The sequence below is a fragment of the Rhynchophorus ferrugineus genome, unplaced genomic scaffold, assembly GCF_030347505.1.
Source record: "Rhynchophorus ferrugineus isolate W39M unplaced genomic scaffold, kcgeb_rfMv2 rfM1, whole genome shotgun sequence".
In the NCBI taxonomy this organism is placed as follows: domain Eukaryota; kingdom Metazoa; phylum Arthropoda; class Insecta; order Coleoptera; family Curculionidae; genus Rhynchophorus; species Rhynchophorus ferrugineus.
This window is the reverse complement of record NW_027472580.1, coordinates 54,699,193-54,719,174: the sequence shown is the minus strand read 5'-3', so window position 1 is coordinate 54,719,174 and position 19,982 is coordinate 54,699,193. Positions and strand designations below refer to the sequence as shown.

The 19,982-nt window shown below is 30.8% G+C and overlaps 1 protein-coding gene across 1 annotated transcript in view; it reads right to left on the bottom strand.

The window, feature by feature from the left end:
• LOC143198423 (uncharacterized) overlaps window positions 1–16,330 on the bottom strand; it is a 128,126-nt gene extending 111,796 nt beyond the window's left edge. Inside the window, 1 exon segment of the mRNA XM_076407622.1 lies at window positions 15,088–16,330. Within this exon segment, the coding sequence (XP_076263737.1) occupies window positions 15,088–16,253 (1,166 nt within the window). The 5' untranslated portion in view covers window positions 16,254–16,330.
• Between the last annotated feature and the right edge of the window lie 3,652 nt (window positions 16,331–19,982).

The window sequence follows — 19,982 nt, the reverse complement described above, 5'->3', positions numbered from 1 at the left end:
GATCTTCATGGGATGCTAAGATTGCTGTATCGTCTGCATATGTTGCCACAGTAGTTATTTTTGTGATGGGCAGATCAGCCGTATACAGAAGATACAATACTGGACCCAGTACACTACCTTGCGGAACTCCTGATTTAATTCGGTATGTTCATCACCTTGATTTACAATAAAATGTCTGTCAGTGAGATACGATTTTAGTAACTGATAGTCCGGATGAGGGAGAAGTTTCTTTAGTTTAACCTGCAAGCCCGTATGCCATACTTTGTCAAAAGACTGAGATATATCCAGAATAGCAGCCGAACAATATCTTTTGGTATTTAGGTCAGCGTTTATTTTGTTTACAAGTCTATGCACTTGTGCTATAGTCTCATGCTTATTGCGAAAGCCAAACTGATGTTCTGGAATAACTTTTCTTTTTTCTATTATATAGTTTAGCTTTTTTATATATAATTTCTCGAAAACTTTCGAGATTATTGGTAATAAAGTTATAGGTCGGTAGGAGGTCACATCTTCTGGTATTTTTCCTGGTTTAAGAATCATTAATATTTTAGCTACTTTCCAGATACTAGGGAAGTAATTAATTCGTAACATAGCATTAAAAATAAATGTTAATAATTTTATACCATTTTCTGATAGTTCTTTTAAATTTTGCCAGTAATTAAGTCATAACCAGGAGCTTTTTTAATACTTAAATTCTCGACATCTCAATATCTAATATATCATAGAGACCGAGAATTCAGAGATTCTTTTATTGGACGTTTTAGTTCGTTAATGGAGAACCACGATTTATAGCGTCTAATCAAATCATAACCTGATTCTTTAGGAAATTAACTTGATCACCTCAGATGTTTCCTTTCCAAAAATGCCTAAAAGATATAAACAAATAGATCCTCCAAATGAGCAATAAGATCCCAAGTTCATCTACGTGAAAAACTGAAACAGAAGAAGATAAGACCGAAAAAGTTTCGCTAGTTCCCATTTCTTTAAATACAATAAGTATTTCATCAATATTTAATAAATATTTAAGTGCACTGAAAGTGTACATAGGAAAAACTGGTAGGCTAGTGGTCACAAGCTTCGCTTTAGTCATAGAGTGGAGGTTATAGCTACTCAACAAGGCCATTATAAGAGAAAACATAGACAATATTTGTAGATTTACAACACCAAAATAAGTTCAACACAGACAAGGGCTATAAGCTATAAGCCTATCTAGTTGTTGCATACAAACATATGTAAAGACAGAAAAACCACAAAAGTGGGAATTGAGTGTATATAATGTTCTGGGTGTAACTGTGCTGTTGCAAAATATGTGCAATTTTAGTACTCGATATCGAAAATACAATACACTCAATACATTTAAACCATTTTTCCAATTTTATTATTCGCTTGGTATAACAGGTTTCTTCTTCATTCGATGCAAGTTTCTTACTAACCAGCTGTTTCTTCAAATTTGGAAACAGGAAATGGATGCAGGGGATTAAATCTGGAGAATATGCTAGGTGTGCTACCCCATCGTAGTCCAATTTATGCATTTTTACCATGATAACTACATATATGTGCGCTGATGTACTAGTTTTTGCCATGTCAATAAAAAATATGTTCAATTACTCTGAATAATATTCGCCTGTAATCGTCTTGCCCTTTTCAAGATAATCATTATAAATGATAACGTGTACATCCCAAAATACTGTCGCTCTATTGATTGTTCAATAGTCTCTGGTGTTTTGTGATGCAAAAAATGAGGAGAGTATAGAAATCTGAGGAGAGTATAGTGTTAATAGCTGTCAGACACAAACTAAAAGCAGCTTGTCCAAAAAATTAGTCTATTAATAGAGAGAGGTTGAAGCACAAGAGATTCGCTGACTTATCAAACTGCCCTCGTAATATGAGTTTAATAAATAATATTCAGTTAATAACATCTTTCAATATCTTTTTTTTGTCCGTTTATATATCTTTCAATTTCATAAAAAACAGAAACACAGCTGAAATACACTGAATGCTTGCAGAAATGTATGGTGACAAAACTTCAACTAATTAATTAAGTAGAGAATGGCCCCGACGTTTCAAGGATGGTGATTTTAACGTCAAAGGTATGACTCGACAACCAAACAATCGGAGGCCCTACTCGCTGAAGACTCGAAGCAAACGCAAGAGGAAATTGGAGGAAATATTGGTCTTCAGTACGATTGACTCATATGGGCATGATTGAAACGAATGGACTGAAAAACGATATTTCACTTGAAAGATTGGAGATTGTGACCGGAGATACAAACTCTGTAGATTTGTACTTTTCTACCTCATGCTCGAGCAATATACTCGTCCATTTTTGTTATTGTAGGTTTTTGTAGTGTATTAAAAAACCATATATAATAGTTCACTGTGATTGTTTAAAAGAACCAAACAATTTACCACAAAAAATAATGTTAGAGCATATTAATTTGGCATTAGCCAACTACTATAGCAATTTGAATAATTGAAACAATACTAAACTTTAATACTATGCTATATAGTAATAAATGGAAAAGATTAATCATAACCAACAATGGCCTGGTCCATTATTGTAATTGCTCATAAAGTTGTAAAGCTTTAACATCAAATAAAAACAATTGAGTGCCTAAAAATAAGTTGGAAACTATATTTCACTTAACGAAAAGGGTTAAAAAAAGTGTTTTACACTTTCTTTAACCGTTTAAGTCCTTTTTAATCCCACATTAAGTCGCATTGTGACTGGAAATGCAATATGAATATTCTACGATAACTTCAAATCAAATATTCATGATGAAAGACATTTTGTATATTTAATAGGACAATATGACTATCGAAAGTAGTACCCTTATGCTATGACCTGTAACAACCTGTCTATACAGTCGAAAATATGAACATCGTACAAAGTAATTATTGGTGACGTTCGGTGTCATATCCCGGACATTACACCACTTCATTTTTAGTTATTCCGATGGAAGCAGCGAATTTAATACGATACTAGTTAATTTCATTGCATAAATAAAAAATTTATTTCTAAATTCGATCTCGTTAAGAATAAATTACTTAATAAATGACAAATGCAAATATAAATATAATAATAATCCAAAACTTTAACATATTTATGCCAAATTAGAAAACTGCAATAGAGCAATCAGAATAAAATCACATTTGCATAATAAAAACGTATTAAAAGATTTGTTATAAAATATGTATGTAGATATAGAGTACCATTAATATTATGTTTGTTAAAATCTAATGCAAATGACTAATACTCAGCACCCAACGGAAATAAAAATGACATAATGCTAATGTTTATAATACGGATTAGTATTCATAAAACTAATTTACTGAGGTTATTCAGTAACCACAGAGAAACTTATTAAATTTTCTGTGTATTGACTGTATCTTCGAATGCATCACCATTTCGTCAGTGTCACCATCACAATAAAGACTGAATTTTTATGAAATGTTGATGTTTATATGACTGAACAAGGATGAAAGTTGTTTTATCGATGTCCCAAGAATACTTAACATCACGATAAAATATTATTTATATCAAGCTAACACTAAGCACTACATGCGATGATTTATACGTCATATAACATGATTTTGTAAAGGCCAAATGCCAGGTTACAGTGAATTTTTAGCATTTTATATAATGCATTTCCGCATTCTTCAATGGCCAAGAAAGAGAAAGCTATATAAACACCTATCATTAGACGGCGAAAAAATTCCAGCGAGATATAAATCATTTCGATGCCGCGCCGGTAAACAGTACGGGCGCGGCCAGATTAAAATACAACTCGCATTAATCGAATGAAAATATCGTGCTGTAACGGACGACGTTAAATTCTAAATGATAAAGCATCACATCAAATCCTATAATTAAGTGAAAATTGTCGACATTTGTTTGGACAGTAAAATATCTAGTTACCAACGAAACAGAAATGCTATGACGTCATCAGACACTTGTTTAACTATTTTGTTGCACTCTGCACTCCACTCTGCACGCATATTACAATTAGTTATTAACTAGAACTATCTAGTAGTTTTTCCTTCATATTGTTTTTAAAGTCTAGATAAAATACCTAAACTTAAATAACATTTGACGGATGTACTTTGACTGATGCATTCCACATAGTTTCAATTTTTATAAATAACTGCATTAGTTCAAAGGGTTTGAGTTTCTTGAAAACTAGTCCATTGTTATCAAGTAGATGTAGTACTTCGGTGTTTTTGTTATGACTTCTTTACTAATTGAACGCAAAAATTCGTACAAAAACGTATTCACCGAAATAATGATCCCACTTAAAACTCAAAAAATATGGCTTAAAGCGATTAATTAAATTACAATTTTTTTTAATATCCACCTTCTTCCATAGATTTATGTCCACCTTGACCAACTTGAAATTTTAGACTAACGAAAAGCAAACAAAATATGCTATATAATTGCTTCGTTATTCGTTCTTGCATTTCAATAATTCACATCACTTATTATTTGTGAAAAATAGGGTTATGTTTGTACAGACTTATTAAATTGTTATATATGGTTGTGAACATTTTTTAAAATCCAGAAAAATATTAAAAAATTATATCGAAGGCAAATTGAGTTTAACAATATTAACAAATTGCGTTATTTACTATTTGGAAGGCTGTGTTAAATTTGTATATACTAATATTAGTGTCATTGTTCCAAGTGGTTATTCAAAATATGATGTATAATCACAAATATTTAATAAAAATATGTAAGGAATGAGCACTGACACTGTTACAGATAATATTCTATATGTTTGAAATATGTAAAGTACATAGATGTTGCTAGATGAAAAAATATACAGTTATAAGAGAAGAAGCCAGACTTACAAGTTACTTTTAGAAAATGTAGAATGTGTTAAAAACCGAAATGCAGTTAAAAGGTTTTATTTATGGTTAAATATATGACTTGTCTCATAGAAAGGAGGAAGAAAAGTTAGTAGAGGGCGCTGTGACTTGTATCGAGTGGGTATAAATTACCAGGGATCAAAATAAAGTTTCTCTTTTATTCCAAGGCCTTAAGTGGTATGTTAATTCCGTCCCGTCCCGAATCATAAGTGATTCGTAAAAGGTTATGGGCCCAGAATTCTCGGTGTAAAAGAGAAGTAATAGGGTGACGACGGAGAGTGTAGAATGGGAATGGGAGAGTGGGAATATAGATTAGGTAAAGTTTTTAGTTCGGTATAGTATATATATAATTATATATACACGAAGGAAAGTGGAAGTAACAAGATGGCTGTATGCAACGGACGGAAATTAATTTCGGAGCACTAGAGCATTCAAAGATCAATGATCATCAGAAGGAACACCAGAAAACTAGAAAAATGTGATTTTGGGTTATCAGTAAGAAGGAAGAAAACATTATAATAAATGTAGTAAATAGTAATGGAGTAATAAGACTTTAGAAAATCAATCACGTGTATAATATTCAAGGATCAATTAAGCACTAGTAAACGAGTAACATGGGGTCCAACATAATTATCGGTAGGATAAAGAAACATTGTAATCAATGTAGCAATTAGTAATGGAGAAAAGTTTAGAAAATCAACCATGTGTAAGTTGCAAAGACCCGAGAAGTATTGAAAACTAGTAACAAGGGGTCGAACAGAATTACAGTTAGAATGAAAAGCTATTGAACCCAATGAAGAACCAAGCGTTTAGTTAGAAAGCATTAGAATTTGATATAAATATCAATTCAACACAACTGGATCCAAAGTTAAAGAAAAATCAAATTGACGCTCGATCATATTATAAATGGAAAAATAGATCTAGATATTTATATTAGGAAATCGGAGGATTTAATTTGGAAACAAGAAACTATAAATTAAATTGAGCATTGTATGGATTGAGAAATTCACCTAAAGGTTGGAACACGAAATGAGATAATGTGCATCTCTTTATATTCTATGATGGCTTATTATTAAAAGGACAGTAAGAATAAATAGTGGATTTAATTGAAAGTCTTATGAAGTTAAACAATTTAATGGAATGGAAAAAGCAGCGATGGAAGGGATTCAAATTCATCAAAAACACATAATTTAACGACAGCTTGAGGAATTCTACGTAGGAGGTTGTTACACCAATTGAAATTAATATTAACACCAGCAAAAGTGGAGAAATAATTTACAGTTAATAAGTTAAAGGATATAAGTTTTGTTAGTAACAAGATCGCATCTAAACAGATCAATTCGGTGCGCCAATGGAAGTCAACTTCAATATTGATCATAGTGAACAAATAATTAAAGATATACCGTTTAGAAAATATATAGAAAGACTAATATAAGGCGAGCATAGAAGTAACGTATAAGAAGTGAGTAAACCAATGCATATAGTTTTGCAACAGGAAGAAGAAATCAAGAATTTGAGTGATGATGAAAAAAAGCATTCAAGAGCACTTAGACAGTTCTGGCTTATATTAAAAAGATTCTGATTTCGAGTTGGAAATGGAGTAATAATGAATCTGATAGTAATGGAAATAACAAACATATTAGGATTTGATTCTGATGAATATGGTCTAGATGAAAATAACAATAAAACAAAGGGGACTGTGAAAAATGTTAAGAGAAAAGAAAAAACAAAAGTGAACACCCATTAATAATTGATTTGGAGTATAGAGATAAAGAACAGAAGAAAGCACATAAAGCACAATAATGTTAATTAATGATTTGAGTTGAAAGTAATAAGTGAAGGTAATAAAGTTAGAAAACTGGAGAAAACAAAACTGATTACAATATTAGAAGCAGAAAATGGAGATAGTGGTGACCAATTAGTTATGATACCTCAGTGATACCAGAAGGCCATGGACTAATGTAAGGCAGAAGTGGACTTGAAGGAGCAACTTATGAAGACTGGTATGGTAACCAACTAGGATGTTTTAATGGATCGTACCATTTGATAAAAACAACCCAGAGGCATGAAAGAAATTCATTTGAAGAGAAATACATGTGTATATTTGGCAGCCCAAGAACAAACTATATAATCGATAATAAATTGGACAGTGTTTTGGCGACTATTTCTATGATATAGTTCAAAGTTTTTTTTTGTTCAAAGAGAGCATTGTTTTTAAGTAGAAAACTGACTGTTACCTTTGTTTATCACATAATTGTGTAGATTCATTTGATAAAATTATTAATTAAAGATAAAATTATCGAAATGTGGAAATAGAATAGTTCTAGGTTTGAACAAATTTGTATGTACAATGTAATAGTTTTGTTCTGGCAATTTAAATGTACTTTTGTAATCTTTGTTTACAATCTTAATTAGGTTAAGTTATATAATACATTTAAATTGAAGGGGAGTGTTAAATATGACTTGTCTCGATACAAGAGCCAGTATAGAAAGGAGGAAGAAAAGTTAGTAGAGGGCGCTGTGACTTGTATCGAGTGGGTATAAATTACCAGGGATCAAAATAAAGTTTCCCTTTTGTTTCAAGGCCATAAGTGGTATATTAATTCAGTCCCGTCCTGAATCATAAGTGATTCGTAAAATTTATAATATTTTAAGTCATTTACTGAAGAAAAAGGCTATATTAGTAAATTTGAGTATAAGGATCTATTCATAGAACTTTGTGATTTTATTTTGATTCAAGTTTTTCAAATCCATAAGTTATTCTAAATATTGATAATTGCTATTCTATTATGATGAATTGTTTTTTAAAAAGAAGCAAAATCCGTTACAATCTATTTACCAGATGTACCGGAAAGTCATTAGCCATTTTTCAAGCAGATGTCGCTAGGCTTAAGTATGCAATGTTATGATTTGACATAAATGTCATTTTATTCTACCTCAAAGCTATCCATGTCAAATTTTGCGAAAGTAATACCATAGTAGATTTCTTTAAAAATGTCAAGTTTCGTACCTCAGATCGTGCATTTGCGGCACGTATTACTTTTCTTATTTAATCGAAAGAAAAAAGCCGCTATCATTGTTTGCGTGTAGAAACTTACAATGAGCATGCTCTAAGCTTAAAAACATGAGGTGTGCTCCTGAAAAATCAAACGTGCTGTGTTAAATGTGGCCCATGAAACGATCAGCGACCGATTACGAGCAATGGGGAAAATCCAAAAGATGAGAAGATAGGTGTTACATCACTTGAATGACAGGCAAATGGAAAATCTACTCGAATAGTAACGGATGATGAAAAGTGGGTTTATTTTAAAAACACTAAACACAAAAAATTATCACAAATCCCAAGACAATGTCCTGTGTTTGATGGGGCTAGAGTGGCCTGGTGTATAAACGATGAAAGAGTGAAAGTGATTTTAGAGTACGATAACGCGCCGTTTCATAAAGCAAAAGTTTCATAAGTTAAAAACACTTGGAACATATTTTCGTACCCGCCGTAATCTTCAGACCTTGCCCCACCCGACTATCATATTTTCCGCATCCATTAATTGGACACGAGTTTGCAGAGCAGCACTTCGAAGAACACTCGAAGAAGTTAGAAAATGGCTCGACGAAAGGTTTTGCTGAGATGACAGTTTTTTTGGGACGGTATCCTTAAATTGCTTGAAAAATGGGCAAGATGTATATAATCAAATGGTCAATACGTTGAATAAATACATTTTTCAATTTTCAAAAAAAAAAAACAGCAATGACTTTCCAGTACACCTAGTACTTCTCAACAAAATGTAAACAATAAAAACGTATATATAAACAGACTAAATTGAAATGCTACTTTGTATACATTTTATTTAAGCTACCCTGCGCTCATCTAGCCAATCATATAAAATATATCTTGTTCGCTTACCTGTAGTCTACTTCGGTCTCTACTCATACCTCCAAAAAAAGTGTTTCTTAAAAATAATTTTGAACAGATGAAGTAGTAACTGCCACAGGGGGGGTATTTCACCAGTAATCCTCAAATTCACTGTGGCAGTAATAGAACACAATAATTGAAAAATGGTTGGAACAAATTATACTGAAAATAAAGTCGTTTAGGGAAATATGTTTTTTCTTTTCTTTTTCCAGAAGTTTGAAGTTAACATATATGATGAAAGAACATTTTAAACTTAATATCTCAAAAGCTCGTTATTATAATGAAAATGAAAATGTTTTATTAATTATTAATAATTTATTAAAACAATATAAATAATAAAACATTGGAAGTATTGCTGTTTTAATTTTCATAAATCTTCACAGAAATTTAATTTATAATCGGAAAAAGAATCTAAAATTATACATACGTAATCTAAAAATCGATTTTCGAGTATTTTCATAATAATTACAACAATGCTCAATCAGAATATATGACATCTATAAATACGAGTCATAATTTAAAGCTATAACATCTTTTAAAACCAATATGTGTTCAATCACAGCTCCGGGGAAAAATAATTCATTATTAACACTTATAATAGAACTATTGCGCGCATATTAACCTTCAATGCAACAATTGGAATCAATCAATAACGCTTTCATTTGATTTGAGTAACTCATAAAAACTACATCCATCACATACGAAGTGCAAACTTCGAACCAATACATTAAACAACACATAATGGGGAATCATGTTCCACTAGCTAGCTAGTTCCACTATAAAATAAAACATATTAAATAACTTAGCTAAAAATGTTTTATCATGTATTAATAGTATTTCTATTAAACACAAAAATATGTGCCAAATTTTTCAGAGTAATTCAAAACATGTGTGTATTATATGTATATATTTTATGAAAATAAAAATAAATGCGGCATATTTCAGATATATTTATGGAAATAGGAGTCACGATGTTATGAAAAATAATATAAATATTATTCAACTTAATATCATACTATTCTACATTATACATTACACCATTAAAACAAATTACCACTTTATCTTATCGTATTTCAGCATTAATGTCTTTTAAATGTATTGTTTTTATTATTGTTAGTTATATCATTAATAGCTAGTTTTACAGGACTCGTTAATAATTACAGGAAATTATTATAAGCTGGTTTATTTACGACAAAAATGACCAACAAATATGTTCCTGGCAATATAGCGTCCGAACACCATCCGCATTATACGTGTACCCACACTACGGTAACAAAAGAACCTCATTCGTTGCTCTATAAACTCCATTTCTTTGTCCAATATATAATGGTACATTGCATACCACCAAACCGGTACAAACTATGGCCGTGTACCATAAATAAAATTGCAACATATCAACATTCTTTTGGTACCATGCGCGATACAGCAGTGCATTACACCCAACATTCCTCTATTATTAAAATCGCATTTTTTCGACATATGAAACATTAGAAAAACGGATTCGCAGCTACGGATGTAAAATGAAACGATGTCTTAGTTTTCAATTGCTTTATTTTAAACGTTATTAGTCAAAAATAATAGCACAGAAGAAAATATACAGTCTTACTATAAAGGAAAGCCCAAAATTACATTAACGTGTACATGGCTAACAAAAACTTAAATACTACGACAAAATAATATAAAAATTAATAGCTATTAACAAAGCATATAATAAGCAAATACAGAAGAATTTCTTATTTCAGCATTAACTCTTAATCTAAATGTCGTCTATCTCGATTACAAACAAGATGCATCACAATACGATACATATCCTTCCCGAATGCAGGATATATATATAAATATATATAAAACTTTCAGTTTATTTTGCGACAGAAGAGCAATAACAGATCTACTGTATTCCTAAAACTGTTTATTCCGCTTCAGCTTTCGGATTTACTCTACCATTTAATTTATCCAATCCACCTTGCGATCTATAAAAGAAACATGCAAAATATTAGTAATGTAGTAGAACTACACAGATGAGTTAATGCAATATCTGCAGAATAAAGGGTGATAATCGGAAGATTTGCTGTGCATTACTATAGAAATATACAGTCCCTTGCAAGACAATTGTTATTTAGTTTACATTGACCACCCATGAAATGCACTAAGCCTAAGCATTTTAAAATAGCCCTCCAAATTGTTCAGATCGCACATTTAATAGAAAAAAACGTGCATATATTTTCCAGTTTTTATATATTAACGCACTTATATAACATATAATATGTTTATCAGTTCCTACACTATTCCCTTGGTATAAATCTGTGTTAACCAAGAAAATGACTTTAAAATAACTGCTTCTTGTGCAAAAACTATAATTTTTGTGCGGTTGTGAATTTCACCTGTACTCGCATATCATATACCATAAAAGATACTCCCGTTTCGCCATAGCACCATATCATAACGTTTAACGTAACCCCAATTTCGATATGAAATTACAATATTAAGATATATACGGCTTCCCATATCTTTTCTGGTGTTGTGTAACACACATATTAATCTCTCTTTTTGGGTTTACTATTACGAAAACACTGAGTCATAGTGTAGGAATGTGTATAATGATCTATTGACCTAATATAAGTTCTAATATATAAAAACACTCCTTCTAAATTTTTAAGAAGGTTAAATATAATAATAACTTCTTAAAAACCTTTTTCTTCGCCCAAATGAAAAAAATTATAGAAATACTATTCAAATATATATGGCTTGAAACTTAAATAAATATACTAAAAAAGACATATATGACATACAAAATATCAAGGAAAAGTATGATAGTAAACATAAATATTGAAAGTTCGATGAACTAGAGAATAGCTACGAGCCAAAAAATATTTTTTCAAATTTGATAGCAGTTCTAATAGAATTTAAACTAATAGCGATATTTTATCAAAATTCTAAATTACTATGAAGTAAAAACTGATAAAATATTTAGGCAATACGCACCAAATAAGAGCAATTAGCTTAAAGGAAATATTCATTATCGTGATTTCAAAATCACCATTCCAATAAAGTTAGAGTAATAAAGCAATAATTTTTTCTTGTTTTCAAATTCATTAAATATTTAAACACAATAAACAATTTAATTATAGTAACTATGAAAATTACAAATCAAAATCCAACGAGGGACCTGAACTATGGCATTCGACACTAAGTCTACCAACAGACAAATAACCAACTTAGGGACCGTCTCAGAAAACATCCGGTCTTACCTAGCCAGGTTATAGGCCGTGAAATTCAAACCACCGACTATTGTGGAAGTAGAAAAACCTTCCTGTAGAATTCCTTAAAAACTCAATTAGAAGAAAGACATCAATCTAAAAAAACAAAAAACATTTATTCCTACCTTTTTTAAACCTATTTTTAACTTATATTATAAAATAAAGTTTAAATAACTACTCATAACATCAAAAACAAAAATTTCAAAAACACAATAAATAAAAAAAATTAAAAGCGACAGACTATTTATTCTTTATAAACTTTAATTTGATCTGGAGCCACAAAATGAAACAAATATAATATTTCGTCAAATGAAGAACTTTAAACCATACCACGCAAGAACTATAAGAAAAATTGCAAAAAGTTAAATTTAAATCGATCTCTAAGATACACTACTGAAGGTTAAATGGTTAAAAATACACCAACAGCCTTCAAGAAAGGAAGCGGGGTTCTTGAGGTCAAGAGTACTGGGTGGTTAGTAGAATAGCACGTAATGCCAATATCACAAAAATTATAAGGTTTTCGTCGTAACACAGATACAATCCAAGAATATTTACTTGTTGTAAAGATAGTGCTGTAAGATAGTCTTCTTTAAAATCATGTTCACATTTTCCAATCGTGAAACCTCAGCTATATTAAAGACCGTAGTCCATAAAAGGAGATATCGTATTATCAAATTAATCAAGTTGAATATGCAAACAACATTGTTGGCATAGAACTAAGAGTTTTATTTTTGTATACAGATGTCGTTACCCCGTATCAAATAAATAACACTGTTGGCATTAATGTAGGAAGATAAAAATATTCGCACACAAAAAACATTGCCGTGGCGAAAAATGTATTTTACAAGAACGTGGATATTAATCGAGAATGCCTACTAAAAATACTACCCATGTGAGTTTCATTAATATCTTAAATTGACTTAAATCCTAGTTTTGACTGCTGTCAAAAAACTCCGAAACAGTTTACTTTTAAAATTAATTTTAAATGTTTTATAATGTATAACAAATATAATTTAATTTTAATAGCACATTTTTGTCAGATAAATATTTGTAAAAATATTCCTATCCATAAAAGTAACATTTTATTCTGAAATTTAAAAAAATTAGTTTTATAATGATTTTCCTTTTATCTCAAATGTGTTGAATAAATTCCTGTATTATATTAAAACAAAAAACTTCCTAAACAATTTATTTTATAAGCTTAACATTTACTATCTATAAAGATAGTTTTTCTGATAATTGTGCGTATCAAGTCAATATCAATACTATTAATATTTAACAGTAGTAAGAGGATTGCCTTATATGTAACAGAATTATGATAAATTAGATTTTTTAAAGTTTTTATCCTAAAATATATACTTAAAGAACCTCTAAAATAATCAGCAATGTACATGACCTGATTTGTAAGATCGTAAGATGACTTATAAAAAACTGATATATTTTTGAATGTTATTGATCGTATAATATTGATTTAATACTATTGATTAAACCGACATACTTTTTGACATCTAAACGGTGCATTTTTGTATCCAAAAAGTAAATGTAGAATACATTTTTAAAAATAAGATCCTTTTCGTAAATTATTTATACAAGTTTACATATAAACATATGTTATTGTATAATTCTAAAACAGAAATAATAGCCATTTGAATTAAAAGTTGGTAAAACGTTTAAAAACATTTTAAAATTGAAATGTATTCAATTTTAATATAATACAAAAATCTAAGATAAAAATCACACAATCATGCAACAAAAATATTAGCTTTTTAATTTTATATATTGTAATGAAATATTCTTTCATTCTTTTATTGTTGTTAACCAGGCAATTCCAAAACAATTTATATTACATTTTTTTCATCATATAATGATTGTTTTTCTACTGTTATATAATTTCCATATAATAATACATTTATTTATGTTCCAGGAATAATACTTCTTTACAACATAATATAGTGGATAAAGTCCTTGATTTAAGAAAAAATTAAAACGCCTCTTTTTTAGTTTGGTGATTCATTAGGTTATGTATACACTCGGCTACATGTTTTTTTTTGTTGGCTAACTGACTAATAACCAACAAGATAGGCAAAGATAAAACAAAACTCATTACCAGCTGTTTTCAGATACACTTATTACTGTGTCATCATGTACAGAACCAAGCAAAAGTGAAATCTGAACTTGCCTGATTAAAGTATACTACACTAATAATTTATATCTTGAAACAAAATATAAAAACTGTTTTCACGTACACATAAAATGCAATAACCTTTAGTTCGTGCAATTGAGCCAGTGGCTAGATAATTTATTGTTATTTTTACTAAATGTACTTTCTAATCCGTTTGATAAACATTTTAAACACTGTTAAAAACAATATATACGATGAGCCCAATTTAAACTAATTCAATATATTTTTAATACGAAAAAAAAAGAGATTATAATTTCAAATATAGCGAGTTAAATATTTGTTTAAATTACTGCTGGATAAATTGTTTACAAAATGTCGAATGATATTTTTTATATCATATGTTTATATGTATGTTTTCCCTTAGTAAATAAGATATAGAATTTTTGATAATATTTATGGTAGCATACAAAAGAAAGCAAAACATTATAGCGTAGTATTGATAAATAATTTGAAAGCATTCAATTACTATTTTCATTAATTTATTGGAAAATTGGGAAAACACAGGATCTATTACAAAAATATAGATATCAATGCTGCTCTTATAGTTGTATTATTCATTTATTTGTAAATAATATGGTTGAACAACTAATTAGCATTATTATTCATCAAAATTAATCATGCAGTAAACAATGTTATTTTGTTTGAAATGTAAGGTGTAAAATCTGCATTTTTAATATTTATATATAAAATCATTATAGACATTAAAAATTGTTATTACTATCAAAATATACATGAAATAAATTTTGTATATAGCAATAAGTATAGAGATAAAAGTATCTTATCAGTTTTATTGTATTTTTGTTCTAAACCAATATCTTCCGATCCACCAAGGTAATAATAAATAAAAGTCATGTCTAAAAATATGTACTTACGCTATACTATTGATGATGCTGTCGAGACCGTTGTTCTTCCGGACTCTATTCTTCGGCAACGTTGCCAAATAATCATTGGCTTGATCGTGGAAAGCTCCATACATGTTCCTCAAAGCTCCATACACAGCCTTTTTTACTCTTGGATCATTTCTGTCTAACGTTCCATTTGGCGTGACCAATCCATCAGGGCCATTACTCTGCACTGGTTTCTTTTGAGTTGGAAGTCTTGTGTCAAGAACTTTTTGTACAGACATCGGTTTGGCGTGACAATTTGAAACTGATTTAGGGGCGAAATTTGGCGGTGGTAATGGAGGAGGCGGAGGTGGCAGCATGGTAGCTGTTGGAGGTGGGCTGATTGATTGAGGAGGTGACGGTGAAATCGATAAAGAAGATAGGGCAGAATCCGTACTTTCTGATGAACATCTGGGTGGCTCGGGGGATGAAGATGATGAGGAAAAGTACGGGGTGGAAATTACTTGAGGTTTTGGTGATGGCAGTGAGGGACGTGAAATTGCGGGGAAATGATGATTAGGATTGATGGAACTGTTTCTGGGCAGTGTGGAACTTTTAAAAGGTTTGGGAACAGCGTTGAAATTTCTCGGTTTCTGTAAGGTCCCAGTAACATTGTCTGTTTGTTTGTTTAATTCAAAAACTTTCGATACCTGTCCACCGATGCTAGTCGATCTTTTCGGGGGTAATTTCGCCACATTGATGCCGCTGGATCCGTTATCTTCAAATTTCTTCGATATTTCCCCGATAGTCGTCTTCTTAGAAAAGCTATGCTTCGCCTTCAGGGAATCGCCATTGTTTTCGAATATTTTCGCAGTGTTGCTAACTGAAACCGACGCCTCCGAAGGACAATTTACGTTTTGCACTTCAAATACTTTCGTGTACTTCGGACTCGCAGCAGGGGATTTGATCTCAATATACATCTCGGTCTTAACGGTCGGTTTGGCCGGTTCTTTGAAACCGTTCCTTTGGACACAGTCACTAATCGACGAATTGCTCGATGAATGCGATAACGACGAGTTAAGGCCGCTATCGGTGGATACGACGCTGTTCTGATCATCCTTCTTGCCGTTTCGGTAACTTTCCAAAAACGTAACGTAGTCCTTATACTGCGGCTTTTGCGATTGCTGAACGTTGGTACGCGCCAAAAGCGACATCGTGAACGAGCTCTGTGCGACTGAGTGAGAGCGACCAGCGCGATAGCCCCGCTATGCCTATACACGGCTAAAATGCGAATAAGATAGTCAGAATTTAGACGACAGCCGATAGTCGAGCGGTTTTGATTCTAAGGAGTGGGGGAAAGAACACAGGTTTGTGGGCACTACAGAAAATGTTCAAACAGTAAAGAACTTTTAAAGATAAAATACTTATTTTATGTATAGTAACTGCATAAAACAATATGCCTTTTTATTAAACTGTTGAAGATTTGGTAATTTGTAAGAGCGATTTAAATTTATCAATCCAACAAAAGCTAAATATTATGAACAAATTTAATTGAAGAACAAAGTAAATTCAAATCGAAGTTAATTTAAACAAAAGTGGTCTCCAATAAATACGGTCATTTTAAATCAAGGAACTTGATTTAAAATGACCGTATTTATTGTAGTTTCTGAATTGTAGTTTCTGAAACTAAAACATATTGTTACAAGATACTGATACAACTTTTCCTGCTAAATTAATTAAAATAGACATAAAAAATTAAAACCCAACAATTTTATTTTCTGTTGGATCGATTAGAAGATGTTTATGTTGACATCGATAGTAGCCAAGTTAACGCATTGGGTTTTCTAGTGTATGAATCCTTTGCTTAATGTGAATGCAACAACGGTTTTCGGTGTTAAACTTACTGACTAAGAAATGACCAAAAGAAAAAACTAAACTAGCCAATATGCTAAACAGTGTAAGGGTAATTACGATTACAAAAAATTATTATCTCTAGAGAAAGTCTATTATAATTATTAGTCTATATTAGTCGAACATCTCTAAGAAAATCCTATTATCGTTTTGACCAAGACTTGGTTCTTTTTTGACCTTCCAAGAAACCCTTAACTTCAAATAACAAATAAGCAAAGTTGGATTTATAACAGAGCGCTTAATTAGTTTATGGTTAATGTAAAACTTATAACAATTAAAACTTATTTGTAAAAAAAAACAGATTACCAAGAAAAGGATTTATTAATGTAGCTAAGTGGATTTCTGGAAAAATTATGACAGCTGAAGCTGTAAGGTCACCAAAGGTAGATTGAAGGTGCTCAAAGACCCCTTGACCCCAAATTGCTGTAAACTATCATAGTCTACCGGAAAGTAATCAGAAGGTTGAGATTCAGAGTATACAGTCACCAAAGGTGGATTTCAGGTTTTCAGTCGTCACTAAAATCTTTCGAGATGGGACAACAACCACTCATGGTACATCCCTTTGGTCATTTCTACAGGAAGAAGGTGTTGTATAGCGCGATTAATACTGGATATTCGAACAAATCGGTCTGGTGACATGCTTTGTGTTCAATAATAAAAGTCTCGTTTACATCAGAATAATATTCAGCTGTCCAATTACCGATAATATACAAAAAAAGGAAAATAAAAAAAGCTTTACAGAAAATATATAACATTGCTTATGCTTATGTGTTTTTAATTCTTATTATAACAATTTATGGCGCACTATAAATTAATCAAACCATTTATTATAATTAACTGTTAAATTAATAATAAAAATTACATCATAAAATTAATATTAACTGCAATATTAATATGTCTAACGATCCAGTTATATCAAATCTTAAAAAAGGAAAACACACATATATTAAAACTCTTTCCAAATCGCTTATTAACATTATGTAACCTTTATCATTTTAGTTGCATTAAATACGTGACTAGAACATTTTAAACAATGTAAAAAATAACATCCAAAATAATTGCACATCGTTTAAAACCCGCTCCACTATAAAGAAATTCAAAATTCAGTTCGACACCTCGCCCACCCGGATTATAGCGCCGTCTCTTTCTAATCAGTACCGATTAACAAGGAAGACGCGACGAATTGATCGCTTTCCAGGAAAAATCGTTAACCCTAGCAGGAGCAAGGTCAATATCTTGAAGCTTTGTTGTTTAAGATTTTTGGTCTTTTTGGTCGATTGCAAGCCAGACTTTGGCTGAATTAAAAAAAGGCACCAGGGCAGATTTTCGCAGAGGTGAAGAAATGTTTAAACCATCTCGTCGATGGGACTGTTTTTCTTCTTCGTGTTTCTCGGGGATATGTCGAATTCATTAGTCGACGTTAGATACAAGAAGAAAAAGATGGAACTAGTTACCAGCTTAATTTGTCTGTATATTTATTGTATGATCGGAATATTACACTCGCAATTACCATTTACTGAATAATACATTAATAATTAACCATAGTCTAACATTAACAGAGTTAACAATTTTATTTCAAACTAATATTATACTATCAATATTTTAAGTTGAAGAAATCTTCAAAAATGTATACCTAGCTGGAATTTTTAAGTATTTCTATCAATTGGTTTTACTTTTTATTATGTAATTTTTTTGTCAAGTGAAAGCAACATATGTCTTCATAAGTCAATTATTAACACTTAACTGTGAATCAATAAAAACTTATGTGCGCATAAATCAAATGAAAGTGCCGAAAGTCATTTAACGTTGTTGAAAACTTGAAAACAAATAGGGAAATATGTTAGTATTGGTTTAGACACTTCATAAACAGCAGTATCTGTAAGATACAATGAACGTTATATCACCGAAATGGCTCAAAAAAATCAAATTCATTTTTGATTACAGGAAATGTTGTTATATTAAGCATTTAAAGAACAACTATATTCAATAATTTCAAAAAGGATAAGGCTATTAGGCTGAACTATGAGCTGAGGAGCACTTCTATTTTCATAATGTATGCAAATAAGTTTTGAGCAATATCGCTTTCTTTCGACAATATTTTTGCCTTTGCAACCTTGAATATTTATCCAGGAAAATTTGGTACAATGTATTTTATTGAAAATATTGTCCATCATTAGGCTCTTCCTCATCTTTCAGATAACATATGATTTTTGTCTTTTATGGCGATCCAAGAATTAACCCATTTTTGGCTCAGCTAAAAGTTATTAATCGGAATAACTGGTAATTTCGAAGGAACAATGTCTAAAGAACACGGCTGATGGAATAGGACCAATCCACCAGACGTCAGGGTAGACCAAGTTTTCAAAGTGATGGCCAAATAGGAATATCTAAAAAAATGATAAGCTTCAATACGCGGCTAAATTTCAACAATTCTTCTTGACAACATTCCCAATGATGGCTTACTTGGAAGCTGCAAATGGTAAATTACTGCGAGCTAATCCAATACCAAGATGAAATGATATTTATAAATAATTTTGTAAAAATATTTGTAAAAATAGAAAAATAGAAAATAATATTATGAAAATATTCCAATCAATCAATACAATATTTTTTATATATGGTATATAAAATTAATAAATCGGCAGTTTACACTTATAAAAACTTAGAAGCTTCAGACGATCAAATAATAGACTGGGCGACACAATGCCGAATAAAATTAAACAATCTCAAATATGGTCCTATAAAAAAACTATCAATAAAAGACTAAATATATGAAAATATTACCAAATATTGAGATTTATAATCAATATTATATAGTGCTAAAGTCAATATAGCTATAGTGGTATAAAACTGTGGAATGACAGCAATTTAAGGAATATTCAAATATCTCAAAACAAGGTATGAACAAGACAATCTCCTGATTTATTATATTAATTTGAGGAACAATGTGATGGACATTAATTTTGGTGTTGAACACAAGAGGAATGTTCCACCAGTATACTACTTCATGTCTTTATAATAAATATATTGTT